This window comes from Antennarius striatus, chromosome 19 (assembly GCF_040054535.1).
Source record: "Antennarius striatus isolate MH-2024 chromosome 19, ASM4005453v1, whole genome shotgun sequence".
Classification (NCBI taxonomy): Eukaryota; Metazoa; Chordata; class Actinopteri; order Lophiiformes; family Antennariidae; genus Antennarius; species Antennarius striatus.
The window spans coordinates 13,405,215-13,423,434 of record NC_090794.1 but is presented as its reverse complement, the minus strand read 5'-3'; the positions used below and the strand labels follow the sequence as shown (position 1 = coordinate 13,423,434).

Genomic DNA, 18,220 nt, shown 5'->3' with positions numbered 1-18,220 from the left:
AACAGGCTTTATAGCACTAGCTTTGATCTTTGACCTATGAAAATAAGCCAGGGTAAAATTATGAATTCAGCGGGATGTTGCAGTCTCTGACTGCATTGGCTCTAGTTTTACTTGATGTGATTTAATATCAGTGTTAGAAGAAGGTTGCGTGCAGCTGCAGTTACTACCGATAGAGGGCGCCACAGCGGCAGTGTGACGTCATACTAGTCAAACACAAAACTCCAATGAGTCCTGCCTATCCTCGCCGGGTGCGGTGGCGAGCGCCTGTAATCCAAGCTACCGGGAGGCTGAGGCTGGCGGATCGCTTGAGCTCAGGAGCTCTGAGCTGCAGCGGACTATGCCGATCGGGTGTCCGCACTAAGTTCGGTATCGATATGGTGCTCCTGGGGGAGCTCGGGACCACCAGGTCGTCTAAGGAGGGGTGCACCGGCCCAGGTCGGAAACGGAGCAGGTCAAAGCCCCCGTGCCGCTCAGTAGTGGGATCGCGCCTGTGAATAGACGCTGTAGTGCAGCCTGAGTAATACAGCGAAACACAGTCTTTTTGGACTCCACACAACATGAACGTCGCAGCAACAACATTAACGTTATGTCTTTACAACACACAGCAGCTTCATCGCTGCTTCTTCATCTTCTTGTTCTCACGTTGAACCTGCATGAACCCGCTGTTCTGCTGGCTCCACACCGCCTCCATCTGGACCATCCCTGTAACTACACCAACCACACCGAACAACTCCAGTGACGTCCTGCGGGTGGAGGCAAAATAATATTAAACTCATGGATCTACTAATGCAGGGGTGTCAAACTCAATTTTCACCTAAGACCACATCAGCGTAATGACTGGCCTCAAAGGGCCTGATGTAACTTATAAATGTAACTAAATGTAACACAATGTAATGTAAAATAAATGTAACTACTCCTTAATGTTAAATAACCCTAAATGTATTACATATTTAAGATACAAACATTACAGTTACACAAAAAATATGTTTTTTTGTTTGTTTTTCTGTTATAACATAAATCCTTTTAATCTGTCACGTTATGAAACCCACAGAACTCCATCAATCAAGGATCAAACTATCAAAGACAACAACGAACAAACATCAAACACAAGTGAGGGCATTAACTTTGTTCAAAACGTTTTTGTCAGTGGTAAAATGGGCTTGATTACTGCATTGTGGGAAATATACAGTAGTTTTGGTCAAAGCACACTTCTGACTCATTTACTTTTAGACACACTGACCTTTTGTGCTCTCACGGGCCATATAAAATGATGTGGCGGGCCATATTTGGCCCCCAGACCTTGAGTTTGACACATGTGTACTTATGGATCATGTTTTAAAATCCTTGACTGTTTTAAACAGGGTTTTACATCATCTGTATACATTGGGCATGTTTTGGGATACTTGTAACTGTAACAGGATTAAAAAAGTTATTTATTTTTGAGTGTTTTCTTTTCATTTATGTTGGGATTTTGTACTGTCCATGCTGTAACCTCAGGAATGTAACAAAAAGTTATAATTTTGTTATGTTACTAGCAGGTTCGTTTTGTTTCCGGCATTCTTTGTGAGTTTATTCCGTTAGTTGTAATGAGGTAAGGTTTTGGCACCAACAGTGACGCAGGTCCGTGTCATGTGAACGACTGACAGAGAGAAGTTGGTGGGACATCAAAATAAAAGGAAAAAATAATAATTTGTGATTCATCTTCTTGGCCTGCCCATCCACATACGTTACATAGGCACATGCAGTTTGGTTTGGTCAGAATGTACTGGTTTCAGTGAGGAATCTGTAGTCTGAAAATATATTTTATTCTATTAATTTTCAGTGACTTTATTCAAACAATTTGATTTGACCTCTTTCTTTTTAATAGAACCCACAACTTTCAAGAGGCAACAAGATTAGGGACAAAGAACTGTTTTAAATATAGTCACCATGGCTCAGGTATGTTAATGTGTAAACATTTTTCTCAGTTTTATATCTGATAAAATGCTTTGTTTCTTCGTACATTTTCCTTTGGTGCTTCTTTATACATTTAGCAGATCTAGACCCCAAGACTTCTTCTGAATCTGTCCCAGTTGTGATATCACAACATTGATATTGCTGTATAACGTGCCATTTTTCTTCCTTTTTTCGCTCCACATTGATAAGGATAAAATAATACTAGGATAATACTTTTGACAAATGCCTGGTTAGCTGTCAAGAAACGGTATTTGATTATCATAATAACATTTTATTTTTCTATTCCGGTTGTAATCAACAAAGCAGGAGCTAATGTTGTGTTTTTGGAGTTGTGTTCAAAGTCAGTACAAACAAGGCAGTCAGAGACTGCAACATCCCATGACATCATCACATTTTTTTCCCTCTGGTTTCCTGAAAATGTAGCTTTTTGTTTTGTGATTATATCGCGTCAGGTTTCAGAGATGTATACCTAAAATAAAAGTGTATAAAAGTGAAAATTGACCTTGATCTAGTTTTTCAAGGTCAAGATTGTGATCTAATTTTCATTCCCTTGCCTCCCTGAAAATAATGTCTTTTGTTTTGTTTTTCCATCTCATCCGGTTCCTGAGATATGTTCAAAAAGATGTACAAAAGTTGAAATTTGACCTACTTTTCCCAAGGTCAGAGTCATCATTTCATTTCATCCCCTTTGTCGCCCGAATAATGTGCTTTTTCTTTATCCTTTCTATTTGCAATGGTTCTGAAGATATTTAGTGGACGGACGGACGTGGATGTGTACTGAGTGTGTACTTAGGATGTGTACTGAGCAGGATGTGTACTGAGCTGGATGTGTACTGAGCCCCCTCCTCTTCACTCTGCTGACCCATGACTCCACACCAACTTCCAGCTTCAACCTCTTCATAAAGTTTGCAGACGACAAGACTGTGGTGGGTCTCAACAACAACGAGACAGCCTACAGAAATGAAATGAGCCACCTGGCCATGTGGTGCGAAAACAACAATCTTCATCTGCATGTGGAGAAAACAAAGGAGATTGTTGTGGACTTCAGGAGAGCACGCACCCAGCATGCTCCACTAACCATCGACAGTGCTGCAGTGGAAAGGGTCAGCGGCACCAAATTCCTAGGTGTACACATCTCCAAGGTCTTGTCCTGGGGCTGCAACACCACATCACTTGCCAACTCAGTAAATATCAGACTAAGTGAACAATTTGCTCTGATGTCAGACTTCATGTGGTCTTTTCTTCTTTCCTGTTGGCGTATCTGCAGCATTTGTCCCTTCATCCACATATCTGTGAACTTCTGAGCAGGAAACGAACCCACAATGTACTTATTATGTTCATGGAGACGTTCACCAACATTGACATTGAAGACAATTCAGGTCAGGTTGAAAGTTAGTGCTTGCGACATAGACTATGTACTACCCGTGAAAAAACTGTCACAATTTGCCTGTTAGTTCTTTTTTTTAAATTATCATTGATGGGGTTGCTCTCCTGTGGGAGACAAATGATGCATTGGACCATTCATTCGTTCATTCATTTTCAAGACCCGCTTTGTCTATTCTTCTAAACTCTATCTGGCCTATCAGCCACTCTCTACATCTCTCTCTTTCTCTTAATCCCCATTGAATTTTTTTCACCCAGCTGGTAAAGGCAGATGACCGCCCTCCAGAGTCTGGGTCCTGGCCCAAGTTTCTTCCTCAATGAGTGAGGTTTTCCCTGCCGCTGTTGCAGATGCTTGTTCTGGAGGGTTCTGTTGAGTTTCTCTGTTAAAGCGACCTTGAAACTTCTGCTGATGTGATAAGTGCTATATAAATACTGTCCTCTGGTCTGATCAGATGACCTACAGGAAGTCAATCTTTGGTAATTCAGTAATACTGAAATCAATCTAAAACCAGACTTTGTGAACACGTGACTCGACATGTCACCTTTGAACTCTTCCATCGTGTTATAAGTGTGGCCTGGTTTAAAATGATAGAGACTGGACACGGCAAAAATAATTTTTATGTGGGTCTTTATTCCCCGACTGTACATAGCACAGCATTAATTTGATGAGCTGAGGTTGTTGGTTAACTAAAACAATAACAAAATAAAATAGAAATCTTCTTTTGTTTCTCTCCCTAACCTAGACAAATCTCAGTAGAACCTAGACAACAGTAAATAAAAGTAAAATACATTTGGTGAGCCACATAACTCAATTACTTCTCAGGAAAATGCATTACTACATTCAAAAATATACATTTTTAAAAAACACGTTTTCTCACATGAATTTAAAACACAATTTTTACCAAATACATCATGAACTCAGAATACATCCTGAACTCACTTCTCACTCTGGTGTGTACACTGCGCGCCAAGACACACACAACCGGAAGTGAAACAGGAATCAATCTGACTCTCAATCTCCCCTCTAAAGCTCGCCAGAAACATAAAATTAACATCCAAAAGCATGTGGAAATACACATTATAATATGTCTGTCTACTAGTGTACAATATCAGCACTTACGCTGCACTGCTTTTCAGTGTTGGCCCTCATCACGTAGACAGAGCACGCACACACCACTCTACAGATCTACAAACATCGTCAGGAATACGCAATCTTCTTCTTTTCTTTCGGCTTTTCCCTTCAAGGGTCACCACAGCGAATCAATTGCCTCCATCTAACCCTGTCTTCTGCATCCTCTTCTCTCACACCAACTACCTTCATGTCCTCTTTCACTACATTCATAAACCTCCTCTTTGGTCTTCCTCTAGGCCTCCTGCCTGGCAGTTCAAAACTCAGCATCCTTCTACCAATATATTCAGCATCTCTCCTCTGGACATGTCCAAACCATCTCAGTCTGGCCTCTCTGACTTTATCTCCAAAACCTCTAACATGTGCTGTCCCTCTGATATACTCATTCCTGATCCTATCCTTCCTGGTCACTCCCAGAGAGAACCTCAGCATCTTCATCTCTGCTACCTCTAGCTCTGTCTCCTGTCTTTTCTTCAGTGACACTGTCTCTAGACCAAACAACATCGCTGGTCTCACCACAGTTTTGTACACCTTTCCTTTCATTTTAGCTGAAACTCTTCTATCACACATCACACCTGACACTTTTCTCCACCCATTCCATCCTGCCTGTACACGCTTCTTCACCTCATTTCCACACTCTCCATTGCTCTGGACTGTTGAGCCTAAGTACTTCAAATCCTCCACCTTCTTGATCTCTTCTCCCTCTAACCTCACTCTTCCACTTGGGTCCCTCTCATTCACACACATGTACTCTGTCTTACTGCGACTAACCTTCATTCCTCTCCTTTCCAGGACAAACCTCCACCTCTCTAGCTTCTCCTCCACCTGTTCCCTGCTCTCACTACAGATCACAATGTCATCTGCAAACATCATAGTCCATGGAGATTCCTGTCTAACCTCGTCTGTCAGCCTGTCCATCACCATAGCGAACAAGAAGGGGCTCAGAGCTGATCCCTGATGCAGTCCCACCTCCACCTTGAACTCCTCTGTCACACCTACAGCACACCTCACCACTGTCTTACAGTCCTCATTCATGTCCTGCACCGTTCTAACATACTTCTCTGCCACTCCAGACTTCCTCATACAATACCACAGTTCCTCTCTGGGCACCCTGTCATAAGCTTTCTCCAGATCTACAAAAACACAATGCAGCTCCCTCTGGCCTTCTCTGTACTTCTCTATCAACATCCTCAAAGCAAATACTGCATCTGTAGTACTCTTTTTTGGCATGAAACCATACTGCTGCTCAGAAATGTTCACTTCTGCCCTTAGTCTAGCTTCCACTACTCTCTCCCATAACTTCATTGTATGGCTCATCAGCTTTATTCTCCATTCCTCAGGCATCTTCTCACTATCTAAGATCCTGTTGAACAACCCAGTCAGAAACTCCACTGCCACCTCTCCTAAACACCTCCATACCTCCACAGGTATATCATCAGGACCGACTGCCTTTCCACTCTTCATCCTCTTCAATCCCCTCCTCACTTCATCCTGACTAATCTTTGCTACATCCTGGTCCACAACAGTCACCTCTTCTAGTCTTTGTTCTCTCTCATTTTCCACGTTCATCAACTCTTCAAAGTACTCTTTCCATCTTCCCATCACACTACTGGCCCCTGTCAACAGACTTCCTTCCACCCTGACCTGCTGCACGTCCTTCCCATCTGTCTCTCTGTCTTTGCCAGCCCGTATAGACCAGTCTCTCCCTCCTTGCTGTCCAACCTAGCATGCTAGTCATCATAAGCCCCTTGTTCGGCTACCTCAACCAGGAATACGCCATCATATACATTTAACTTAGGCGATAATCATTGCTACACTCTCATCTGCTGCTACAGGTCATCGTTTTTTTTGTTTTATGAGTGTTTTAAGGATATTTTCCTTCAAACTACACACCTGAACAGACCGTAACCTCCCGCTGCCGCAGCTCCCTCCTGTGTGTGTGTGTGTGTGTGTGTGTGTGTGTGTGTGTGTGTGTGTGTGGTCTCACGTGAGCTCCGCTCTATCGCGAGCTCTGCGGCCAGGCTTCTCTTAAAGTGACAGCGTCCTTTTACCAAAAACACAGCCATCCTTTCCACATATGATGCACAACACGGCGAAACGCACCGAACAACCTGCCATTAAAAAAAAAAAAAAAAAAAAAAAACAAGTATTAAAACGAAAACACAGTCATCACAGCACTAATTCAGGGCTGCATGCAAACAACGCTGTGTGAACAGCCGAAAACACCCTCTGTCTTTAGCCCACCTGGCTACATAGGTCTTTGTAACAGCGGCTCAACTTTGAATTTCCGCTATCAGAATCGTCAGCGATCTGCTCCTGTGACGTCATACCAGTCGAACTTAAAAGTCCGATGAGAGCACCTTTCAGTCGCCGGGTGCGGTGGCACGCACCTGTAATCCAAGCTACCGGGAGGCTGAGGCTGGTGGATTGCTTGAGCCCGGGGGCCCTGCATTGCAGCGGACTATGCCGATCGGGCGTCCGTGCTAAGTGTGGTATGCGGTATGAGTGTTCTTGGGGGAGCTCGGGATCACCAGGTCGCTTATAGAGGGGTGCACCGGTCTAGTACGGAAACGGAGCAGGTCAAAGCCCCCGTGCCGCCCAGTAGTGGGATCGCGCCCGTGAATAGGCGCTGCAGTGCAGCCTGAGCGATACAGCGAGACCCAGTCTTTTTGGACTCCACACAACATGAACGTCGCAGCAACAACATTAACGTTACGTCTTTACAACAAACAGCAGCTTCATCTCTTTTTACTGTTCGTCTTCCTGTTCTCACGTTGAACCTTCAACAACCCGCTGTTTTGCTGGCTCCACACCGCCTCCACCTGGAGGACACCTGTAACTACACCAGTGACGTCCTGCAGGTGGAGGCAAAATAACATTAAACTCATGGATGTATCCCAGAATATGAACGTTTTCTGTGTTGGACATGTTTTGATGGTAATTTGTATCATATACATCTTTGGACAGATTGTCCAGCAGTTTTTATCCACCCAATCCCAACTCACCAGTACCTTAAATAATTCAAACTCATTTAAATTGCAATTTATTGTCACTAACTGTAGCTCTGAAAATATTTATTCTCAAAGTACTTTAACACAGACTGATTTTACTGCCTTCAAATACTAGATTTGTAGACATGCTGGAATGAATGCCGTAAATTATTTCTCTTTTAAAACTATTGTGAGGGGATAGAAGATGAATTTGCCAAAAATCCTAAATGTACTTGATAAACTCAAGTAGGATAATTTTGTCAAATATCCAGACCCAATCCCTGGAGTACAGCATCACACTCAAAGAAAGAGATTCATGAAATAACAGAAGTCATTTTATTTATTTGTTAAAGAGACTTTTAAAGTTCGTGGTCCTCTGGATGGTACAGTTCACTCATCAATCGATAGATGTATGACGGTGCGTGTCCTCCAATGTTAGAGATGAACAAAGTGATGAGCTCAGGTGGGACGTAGTCAAATACCGGACAGTGCACGTTCACCTTTGAGAGAATCTCACCTAAAGAACAAAAATAGTAAAAGATAGAAAAAAATTACTCTTTGAAAAACTAACAAGTATTTTAAAGTTAGGATTTGTGCATAAATGCCAGACTTGCCTTCAGTGAAAGGAAGAACCTCATGTGGAGAAACAAACTTGTGGAAAGTATCTTCTTCATTTGGGAACTAAAGACACAAAACAGTTTTACGATCATTTGTTATAATCAGAAACTATCAAACTGACAACACTGGTCTGACCTGAGGGGAGAGCTTGAACATAGGAGCACAAATGATCAACGGAGTTGAGTGGTGCTTGGCTGCGAGGGCCAGAGTGTACGTCCCGTTGACGGCCCTCAGCCCGCCGTTAGCCAGAACTGTCTGAGTGCCAATGAAAACCTGGAGAGGGGGGGGCAGAGAGAGAAAGAGAGAGAACCCCACAGGTTACGTCACAACACATACTCTGACATCACTATCTCCAAGTCAGTCATCTCTGAGTCAAATACCTTGTTAACACGAGAGATGACTGCAAATATAGCAGCATCGGCAATAACAGTGGTTTCGATGCCGGCTTCAGACAGACTGGTTGCCATCTCATGTCCCTTGTTGGAAATGAACAAAGGAGACGACTTTTTAAATCAGCAAACCCCTCAAATATAACAAAATATTCAGCATTTATTTTAACACGTATCTTAAATGGGTTTAACAACCTGGCAAAAAGGGGCGCACTCCGCCACGATGACATGGAACTTGCGCTTGCGTGCGGCGTCTTTGAGGAAGGCCTCGACTGTTCGAGAGCGACCGATAGTCATGATGACTTCGTTGGAGTGGATGTGTTCCAGGGCCTGCATCGCAATGTTGTCAGCTGTACCCTCTGTAAAAAAAATAGTAAAAAAGGGAAAAACAGAGATAATTTAAAAAAAAAAAACTGATTGAAAAATTACTTACTGAATGAATTACTTATGTAATTTCCCCTAGGATTAATAAAATATAAAACTATTTATCGATCTTTCTACTGTGCAAAATGACAGGAAGAACACATACCCAGCTCTGTCAGCAACTCATTGATGGCCTCAATGACATTTGCTTTGAGTGAAGCGAAATGCTGTCTGAAGTTCTCCTCGCTGAGTCCTCCAGAGGTCAGCAGCTTGTGGAGGGATTCCTGCTGGTCTGCCTCCTCACTGCTGCCACGAGATCTGCAGGAAAGTGGAAACAAACTATGTCAAAGGAAGAGGAGAGGTGCACTTTGGTACATTTTCTTTGTTATTTCTTGTAGTTCTAAGACAGATGATGCAAAAAAAGGTGTGCACTTGTACTCAAGTCACTGACTAATAAACTAATGTCAGGTTGACCCTAATCGTAACCCAGTGAGGAAACTCCATCTGTGTGTGTTGTAATCTGTTTGTTGACTGTTATGTAATTGTGTTGTAATAATGTGAGCCTGCTGGACGCCTGTCACCAACAACGTTTAGTGAATGACAACATTAAAAAGTCAGTGACAAGTCCAAAACTCACTTTGTGAGTGTTCAAAGTTGTATAAATGAGGGACGACAGAAAAACACACAAAGATCTGTTATCACCATTAACTGTCCAATAATTATTAAATAATATTTACTTGGGTATCTTTTAAAGTCGTTTAATAGACTTAAATAAGATAACTATTTCTAGGAAATTAAATTATCTAAATTTCTCACATCTGACATTAATTTGAGTAAAGCTTTAACTTAACTTTGTTATATTTACTCAACATGGAAATTTTGAAAAACCAAAGTAGAATTTTTTTAAATATCAAAATCTGATTACAATTTGTGATCAATCTCATGGCAAAAACAAACAGTTGTGGATAATCCATCCATCCATTTTCTGTTACCGCTTTGTCCGCTGTCGCATTTTCACTTACTGGCTCTAATCTGTCAGTTTTCAAGAGCACTAAGTCATTCTAATAAATGTCCGTGTGTGTCGTTCCTGAGGCGTCCTCACCTGGCGTATTCTTCTCTGATGATCTTCAGCACTCGTCTGATCATGTTACCGACTGTGGTCTCTGACGGCTGGGCAGCGGTCATTCTCCTCCCCTCCTTCCGGATGATTTCCATCAAATCACCTGAAACAGAGAACAGGAGACATAAGTGATGGGGAGCTGCACCAGCAGGTCACCATGGGGTCACTCAGTAACACCCCCAACACTGTTAACACATCTGAAGGAACACCGCGGTTGTGTTGTGTTCATACTAAACATCAAGTTAACATTTGTCATGTTGAACATACGATGCTCAAGATACAATGATGCATCTTTCTGGAGGAGTCAACACTTCCTCCATAGACCAGGTTGCTGGAGGCTGATGCAATGTGAAAACTCCACTAGTATTTAAAAAAAATAGTTGAACTCTTTATTTAGCCACCGAGTCTATATTGTTGTTCTTTTTTTCTAAGTGATTAAATACAACAGCGAGTTCACCCGTAGGTAACTTTCACGTGACACAAGCTACGGGAACTAGTTTGTCAAGACGACAGATGTGGTTTCACCGGCGGATGTGTACACAACTGTCAGGCTGTCGCCACACGAAACGAACATCAACAGGCCCCGCGCAGGGACACATTGGCGGCGGCTACCTGCGCTGCTCCACCGAGCCTGCGCCGCGATTCTGCGGAGCAACGCGGTGGTTTCCCGGGCGGTCTCCGCCGAGCCCCGCAGCGGTCCGGTCCCGCTGCCGCCCCGCTTCAGGTCGGACAGGAACGCCTCGATCCTCTCCGTCAGGTCCGTCTCTTTGTCTGAACCCGGCATAGTTGTTGTGAAAACAACCTGTTCCTACCACAGCTATGTAGCTCAACCCGGAAGTGGTTCAGAGGAGTACATCCGGGTCACTGTGACGTCACTGCGTGACGCTACCGTGATGAACAAGTAATACTGGACAGTACTCGTTAGTGAGACATTGTGCTGCCATTTAGTTCCCAGAATTTAGGTGTGAGGGTTTTATTTACCGTTTTACAACCGCGGAGGGATAAAACTTCAGCCATTTAGTAAAATAATGTCTGAATAATGTGTATTCATGAACCCGTCATGTTACTGTTGCTATAGTTACAAGTACTGTACAATACATGTAAATGTTTTCCTGTCTTTGTCTCTACGTGTTTCTGCCCTGGTGAAGGTGGTTGAAGCGGTTCTGGTCTGGATTCGGTTCTGTCCCTAAACTAGGGAAGAGGATTAGGGCTAAATGAAAAGGTTTTGTCGATTTAAAAACAAGGAAGGTTTCTTAGAAAATTCCAATAATTCTGACATTCATCTCAGAAGTGATGCATTATTTTGTTGACCTGCTGAATTCATGCAGTAATTAAATTTACTTATACAGTATCTGAATTAATTTCAGATACTGTATAAATTATACAAATGCATCGGAATTTATGTTCACTCATTGTTAATTGAATATATTAAAATTTGTAAGTATTTGAAGAACGTTATATTTAACTTTTGCTGTTAAGGTTTTGGTGTAACGTTAATTTTTGAATTTTTATTTTACAAAATGCCATATTAGCCATCAAACTAAGACCTGTTAATGCCATACTAATAGCGTAGGTGGGAAATACTGTACACATTAAGACTACACCATAACAAATGTAAATCCATCCAATACTTTATTGAATAAAAGCCCAACACAAATTTACAAAATTTATCAGTCAACATAAAAATTGCGTAATACGCATGTTCATTGTTAAAAATGTATCCATGACATATGCATCAATTAATCCCTGTCAAAAGCAATCTGAATGTTTTCAACAACCCCCCCCCCCCCCCCCATGCTCTTGTGTTTGTAAAGAAATGTATCAAGCTGGATGGATCTGTAAGTACTGTAATTGGGAATGACGTTTTAGAAAGATTATAAAGTGATATTTAAATTTACCAGTGTGTAAAGAAAACTGCAGAACTGAAAGGAAATGTGAAGAAACTTTACTTTTCTCACGAAAACCTCCATCGTCTGAACTCTGACAAGAGAAATTTGCACGAGTATACATGAATTGTATCACAGAAATCAGTTGGATAAATTATACATAGCCATGAACATACAGTATAATGCTGCAAAGAGGTTTTTGGTTTCTGGCTACTTTGATTGGTGACCAACTAGTATTTATTTATATGTTCCAAAAGCCACTAAAATGTACAAGAGCTCATAGAAATAATCTAATTTATAGCTAGAATATTGCTCTGACAAACCCAAACCCCAAACATTGCCTGTATTAGAAACTAAGCAGCTTTTGCAACATGAAACCAAACAAAGACAATTTAATTTTGCTCCCAAACATATGCAAATTTAAGTGACGTAACATAGAAGTGGTTGCCAATTTTTTTTTTTTCATCAAAGTAACAACAAACCAATTTTAAATAGCCTTCACTTGATACAAGGGCACAAGGGAACTAGTTTGCTTGATGTGGCAAAAAAAAAAAAAAAAAGAGAACACCAACATGAGGGCATAACACATTCACTCATGGCACATCCACTCAGACTGAGCTCCAACCAAACATCAACGTTCAACTGATTGTAAGATCAAGTTCTCATTCAGTACGCTGCAACAGTTCAAAGAGTGCAGACAGAAATGTGGGGTACCACAGAGATAGACACGTTTCACTCATGCAGTGACAGAGCATCCTGTGTCTCATCGCATTTCTCCCTACAGAGCTTTTCATGTTTCGAACTACTAAATAAACAGATGAATCATCTTTAAGGGGACGACCTTGGTACTCTCTCTCGCAGCCGTTAAAACTAGAATTTGAGCCCCTCGACCTCACTTGGGTGTTGTTTGCTGAAGCTAGTCCAAAGAGGGTGGATGTTGGGATGTATTGGCTGACTTGGAAGGCAGCTTCCCCTGAGGTAAGGAGCTAGGGGTTGCTTTACTCGATCAGCTTCTTTGCCTTGAAGAAACGCCGCAAGTAGAAAACCTGCCATGTAGCCAGCCCGATCAGACAGCACATGGAGAATATGCTGAAGTACAGCACACGCGTGTTAGTGGACTCTGCAGAGGATGGCAATGAAAATCATGTTATTAGCCAATCACTTTTTGTTCATGCAATCAACTAAACAGCAAAAAGAAAACTTAAAATGAACAATTCATCAGGTTAAGTTCAGTGTATTTACATATTAATTCATCTTGGCTGTCATTTATTTTGCTCTAGTTATTGTAAATCTGACTTTGTAAATTGTTTTGGTCGGAGCATGAAAACGGAATTGCAATTCTTCTCTTCATTGCAATTATAAGAATTTAATTCAAACCAGATAACCCCTCCCTTCAGAAATATCGACAAAGACAACCATGGAACCATTTGAATGCCCGATATCTACGAGTAAAATTTGAACTGCAGATTCAATAATGATTTATTGTTCCTTCCCCACATTTATTGGTAAGTTTCCAGTAAGAGACATTATGTTCTTTTACCATTGGTGTCCCGCATTTCTTCCTCTCTCTTCTTCATGTAAGCAAAGTCGTTGACAATTGACTCTGATAGGTCCTCCAGTCGCCTCAGCTCCACCTCAAGTGGCTTCAACTTCTCCACCTTGGCAATCTGAAGGAACAAAATAGATGCTGTTACAACCAGAGTCAAGTGTCACCTGAGGCCGCTTTGAGCCGTGTCATCACACATTGTGTCCAGCAGGTGTCACTCTAAGGCCGTGGGTATTCCAGCACTGGTGTGTCTAAACCTCGACTGTTTCACTGGTACATTTGTTGAAAACTGCAGCCATCAACTCCACAGGAATTATGATTCTAGTAACTGCTTGCCACTGGGATATGTTGAAAGACATCTTTTATTCTTGATATGCAGCAGTCAACTGGCACTTCATTCACAATTGACATAATAGCGGTGTGAACAAATAAGCTCACAACCATTTAATGAGTTTGAAGCGTAATCGGTGTAATTTGTCTCTTTTGTATGCGAGCAACTCAAAGTGTTGTAAACACATTTTATTTCATTTGGTGAAAAGCATTGGAGAGCGGAACAAGTTATGTCAAGATTTAATTGATCCCATTTTTTTCTTTACTACTCCTACCATAGTGTGACATGACTCACTCTGACTTGTTGTCACTAGATGGAAATCAGAGGTCGGTGTTATGCACAAATAAATTATTACTGAATACACACAACTAAACAGCAACAATGCCGCTGCTTCTGTTTAGTCCAGACAAAATGGAACAGCACAATTATTTTGTGCAGCAGCCCTTTATACTTACATGGGCCCATTAGGACCTTGCATAATAATATCTGTGTGGAATGCAAAATACAAATGACATAAAATAAGCAGGAAAAGCTGTCAAAGGTGTGGCATGCATCTGATTAGCAGATATTCTTAACCATTCTGTACCAACCGGGGATTCTTTCCTGTTAACCAATCTATTTTCTCCTGATCGGCTTCCAGGTTTGTATAACAAAAAAAAACAAAAAAAACCCTAGATACGTAACGACAGCCCCCCCCTCCTCCTTCTTGCACACAGATAGGCATGCCCACTTGAGCTCTCCCTGAAGATCCACCCACACACTCCCTCAGCACAACAGTACGTCATGTCCATGCAGCATGTGTGGGTGGGTCGGGGAGGGGGGGTGATTCTCACAACTCTTTATCACTTCTGTGCTTATTTTTAGGTCTTTTCTGATGCAGCCGCAGCACCAAGTCTCATCCATCCTCAGAAGGACGACACAATGCGTGAGATGATGCACATCATGCACCTGTGTAGGAAGACACTGATACGGAGGAAACAACCTCCTCAAGGACTTCCATGTTTTCTTTTTACAGCACAGAATAGAAACCACGTATTTCAATGGCAATTTGGCTTCATTTCATTTTCTGCTATTTATAACGGTGGTATTCCTCTCCAGGATGAGGAAGATGAAATGCAGCAATAAGTCACGCAGACCTTCCTCCTTGTGGCATGAGTGTCCTTTTTATAACTGTAGGTTCTCATTCATCAAGGTTGAGATAAATCAAAGAGAGCAAATAAGAATCAACTGAACTTGCTTTAGGTTGGGTGAAGATGTTTCACCTCTCATCTGACTGCCTAGTAGGGAGACCAGATACTTTGACTCAGAAAACAAACGACTGAAACAACCAAGACAACAAGTCTTCAGGATGGTAACGTCTAATGAGACTTATTGTCTTGATGTTTTCAGTCATTTGTTGTTTTCTGCTCCAACAGAAGTAAAAGTATGTGGTCTCCTTACATTTCATAACTGTATTATACATGAATAATTTGATATATGTCATGTACAAGTCTTTTTTTAAATTTATTTAACAAACTTCATAACACTAATTTCCACCCTTAGCAGACCAAAGATTTTCCTTCATTTGCTTATTATAACTTCAAGAGAAATGAAGTTGTGTGCAATAATAGCAGTTTATTGATCCATCCTCTTCCTGTGGTCACTTTATGTGGTCTACATGCAAATAAATTTGATGCACACACGTAGTAACTATCAGTTCTCATTGCTGGACCTAAATGGATTTTTAGGGGGAAAACTGAGCAGATCAAACCTAACCAGTTGTTAACTCAATTCAACTGAATGGGTAACTGCTATTTTTTTCCACACAAACCAACGCATCTCAAAGTAGAACCTGAACTTATCGAACCTAGCTGTATCAAGGTGTTTTACATATGCTCCCCAGAAAAAATGCATAATAGTTTTGTTTAGAAAGTATTTACTGGACACCACTGGGATGAAAAACCTGCAGCAAGACCAACGATTATCATCCGCCAACTCGTCTACAAAGTACAAACATTTTACCCACAGTATGTGAACCATTTTATAAAAGTTACGAATGGTTCAGGCTCTGACACTCACCTCTTCATAGTTTTTGGCCTCCACACCATGCTTCATGTCCAGATTGACCAGCTGGTCGGGAACTCTTCCAGTCCCTGATTAAAAAGAGATAAAAAGGAGATCTCAGCATCATCCATTCTAGCTTCCGCAGAAGTGGCAAACAATCACGAACAGCTTTCTTGGAGGTGGATATAAATCTCATTTCACTTCAGTTTGTTCTTAGAATCTGGTGACTCTACATGAATGAAACTGAATATTACAGTCCTTTTTCAGTATCATTCATTTTCCATCCTGAAATCCTTCACTCTGGGTCTTCAAATTGCATTTATGTATCGTGCTCTGTAACTGTATAACACCAAATATATTTACAAAAATGCAAAATATCAAGAATTTGTTTTTCTACTTATAATTATAATTTCCCTGTATGGATGACTATTAGCTTCTCATTCCTTAATTTCATTAACATCGATCTCTAATTTTGGTCAGCGTTTCAAAGGCTGGTATAATGACAGTTGGACGAGGGAACAACCTGATGGTCTATTGATGAGCTAAGGTCAGTGCAGCCTTCACCCCATAAAAGCAATACAAACAGTCGGAAATAGACCATAAGGAACTCAGATTTTGGAACAGATTGCAGTTGTTTTGAAAACTGTAATGAATGTGGATCAGTTCATCAAAATCAAAAGTAATAAATAACTGATATATATGAATTTGGAATTGAAAATCTGACCATGAGTAACAAAAAATGTACTACAGTTGTCAAAAAAAATTCAAAGCAGGTAGAAATTCAAAGTAGGATGTGCTTTTAATGAGTTAGCTTCTATAGTAATCAAGTCAGTGATTCCAGCGGAGAAAATTTGTTCTTAGTGATCAAGACAAATTGTCTCTCTGTATCTCTCAGAGACATGAAAACACATTTGGTGTCTTTAAAAGTAAATTGCCTGCCTGTGGGCTTGGAATAAAGAACACATACCCATGGGTGATTTGCTTTCAAAGCACACTTCAAACATGTCATAATCTTCTGTGGTGAATGCAAATTTTCCTTTTGTTGCATCGTCCTTCGAGTAAAGAGTATGGCTTGAAGAATCTGTAATCTACAAAAAAAACCACACAAAAAAAATCACATATTATTTATATATTAACTGCATTGCTGAATAGCCTCACAGTCACGTTTCCCTCGGCTTCAATTGATGGTTAGGTACCATAGCAATAAAAAAAGTAAAGATTTCTAAGAAAATGTGTGGGCTCCTAACGTTTTAGACATTTAATCGAAAACACTATTAAGAAATCAGGAAATAATCGACAGATTAATACACTAAATAAACAAAGACATACTTAACATTCATCACACAGAACTTAGCAGCTGTCAAAACTGTGTGTCTCGAAACACAATTTTAAGTGCGGATATAATATTTTCATAATCTGAAGACAAACCTGTAAATTAATTCTAAGGCCCTTTTCGATAAAATAGAATTTAATTGATGAACTGTACATTGAGACATGGCATTAAAGCTGCTAACATGCTAATGTCGCTAGCTTGAGGCTGCCAGTGGACTGGACCTTAAGACTGACGTGTAATAGAAGCGGAGCCACACCGATCACACACAAACACCGAGTTACATCAAACAATACAACACAATAAGTGTGTAATCGACAAAAACAATTATTGATTGACTTTGAACTCTCCAGTGGCAGATTAATATGAGTTTATGGCTAAATGACTTCAACATATTAGCACGCACTGACGTTAGCTAGCTAGGTTGCTAATTTGATACTAAAACCAGGAAAGAGTTTATCCGGGCCTACTTTACCACTGCATTCGTCAACACTTTCCGCAACCACAGTTCAAAAACAGCTCTCAAATTCTTTAGCACTGGTTATTAATTTACCGATAAGCTGCTGGCGTATTTTAAATTGTTCGCGACCAGTTTTGAAGGAGTTTCGGCCTTGACCGGTTACGTTAACATTGCTACCCGCAGGTCTGTGCTCACCCTCAGATGAGTTTTGGTGTTCGCCTGTTCGCTGATCTCATAGTCCCCCGTGACGAGAACGTCTTTGTGGATCTCCTCCTTTAAGCACTTTCTTGAATTGACCGGTAAAAAGAACGAGATGGAAAATACAGATTCAACAAGAAACAATAACAGCAGTAGCGCAGTGAAGCGAGCCATGGCTGCCCTCAACCAGCCGACCATCCAGACAGTTTCAGCTTAACACGGGAGTTCCAACTCACACAACCGGTTCGTCTGGAGCCTCGGGCGCCGCTGTTGGCCTGGAGGGTGAACTGCACCCCATTACTGCTCTTAGAATAGACTAGAATGCATAAACAAGTGTACAACGAAATTTTTTCGACAGCTCTCGGTGCAAAAAAGGACACAGGTGCAAGTACAAAGTATAAAGTATTAAGTATAAAAACAGAACACAGGTGCAAGAAACAAGCAATAATAAAAAATATATTTACAACAAGCCGTCAAG

General features: G+C 41.2%; 2 protein-coding genes across 2 annotated transcripts; both read right to left on the bottom strand.

Moving 5' to 3' along the window:
- Window positions 1-7,767: 7,767 nt before the first annotated feature.
- On the bottom strand, window positions 7,768-10,805 carry eif2b2 (eukaryotic translation initiation factor 2B, subunit 2 beta). The gene is made up of 8 exons (XM_068342793.1): window positions 10,561-10,805; window positions 9,931-10,051; window positions 8,995-9,146; window positions 8,661-8,824; window positions 8,457-8,552; window positions 8,212-8,349; window positions 8,073-8,139; window positions 7,768-7,975 (listed from the first exon to the last, which is right to left on the bottom strand). The coding sequence occupies exons 1-8, from the start codon at window positions 10,730-10,732 to the stop codon at window positions 7,818-7,820; spliced, it is 1,068 nt and encodes a 355-aa protein (XP_068198894.1). The 5' UTR covers window positions 10,733-10,805; the 3' UTR covers window positions 7,768-7,817.
- A 758-nt stretch (window positions 10,806-11,563) lies between these two features.
- tmed10 (transmembrane p24 trafficking protein 10) lies at window positions 11,564-17,965 on the bottom strand. The gene is made up of 5 exons (XM_068343209.1): window positions 17,740-17,965; window positions 16,722-16,842; window positions 15,770-15,843; window positions 13,375-13,501; window positions 11,564-12,954 (listed from the first exon to the last, which is right to left on the bottom strand). The coding sequence occupies exons 1-5, from the start codon at window positions 17,938-17,940 to the stop codon at window positions 12,833-12,835; spliced, it is 645 nt and encodes a 214-aa protein (XP_068199310.1). The 5' UTR covers window positions 17,941-17,965; the 3' UTR covers window positions 11,564-12,832.
- Window positions 17,966-18,220: the final 255 nt, after the last annotated feature.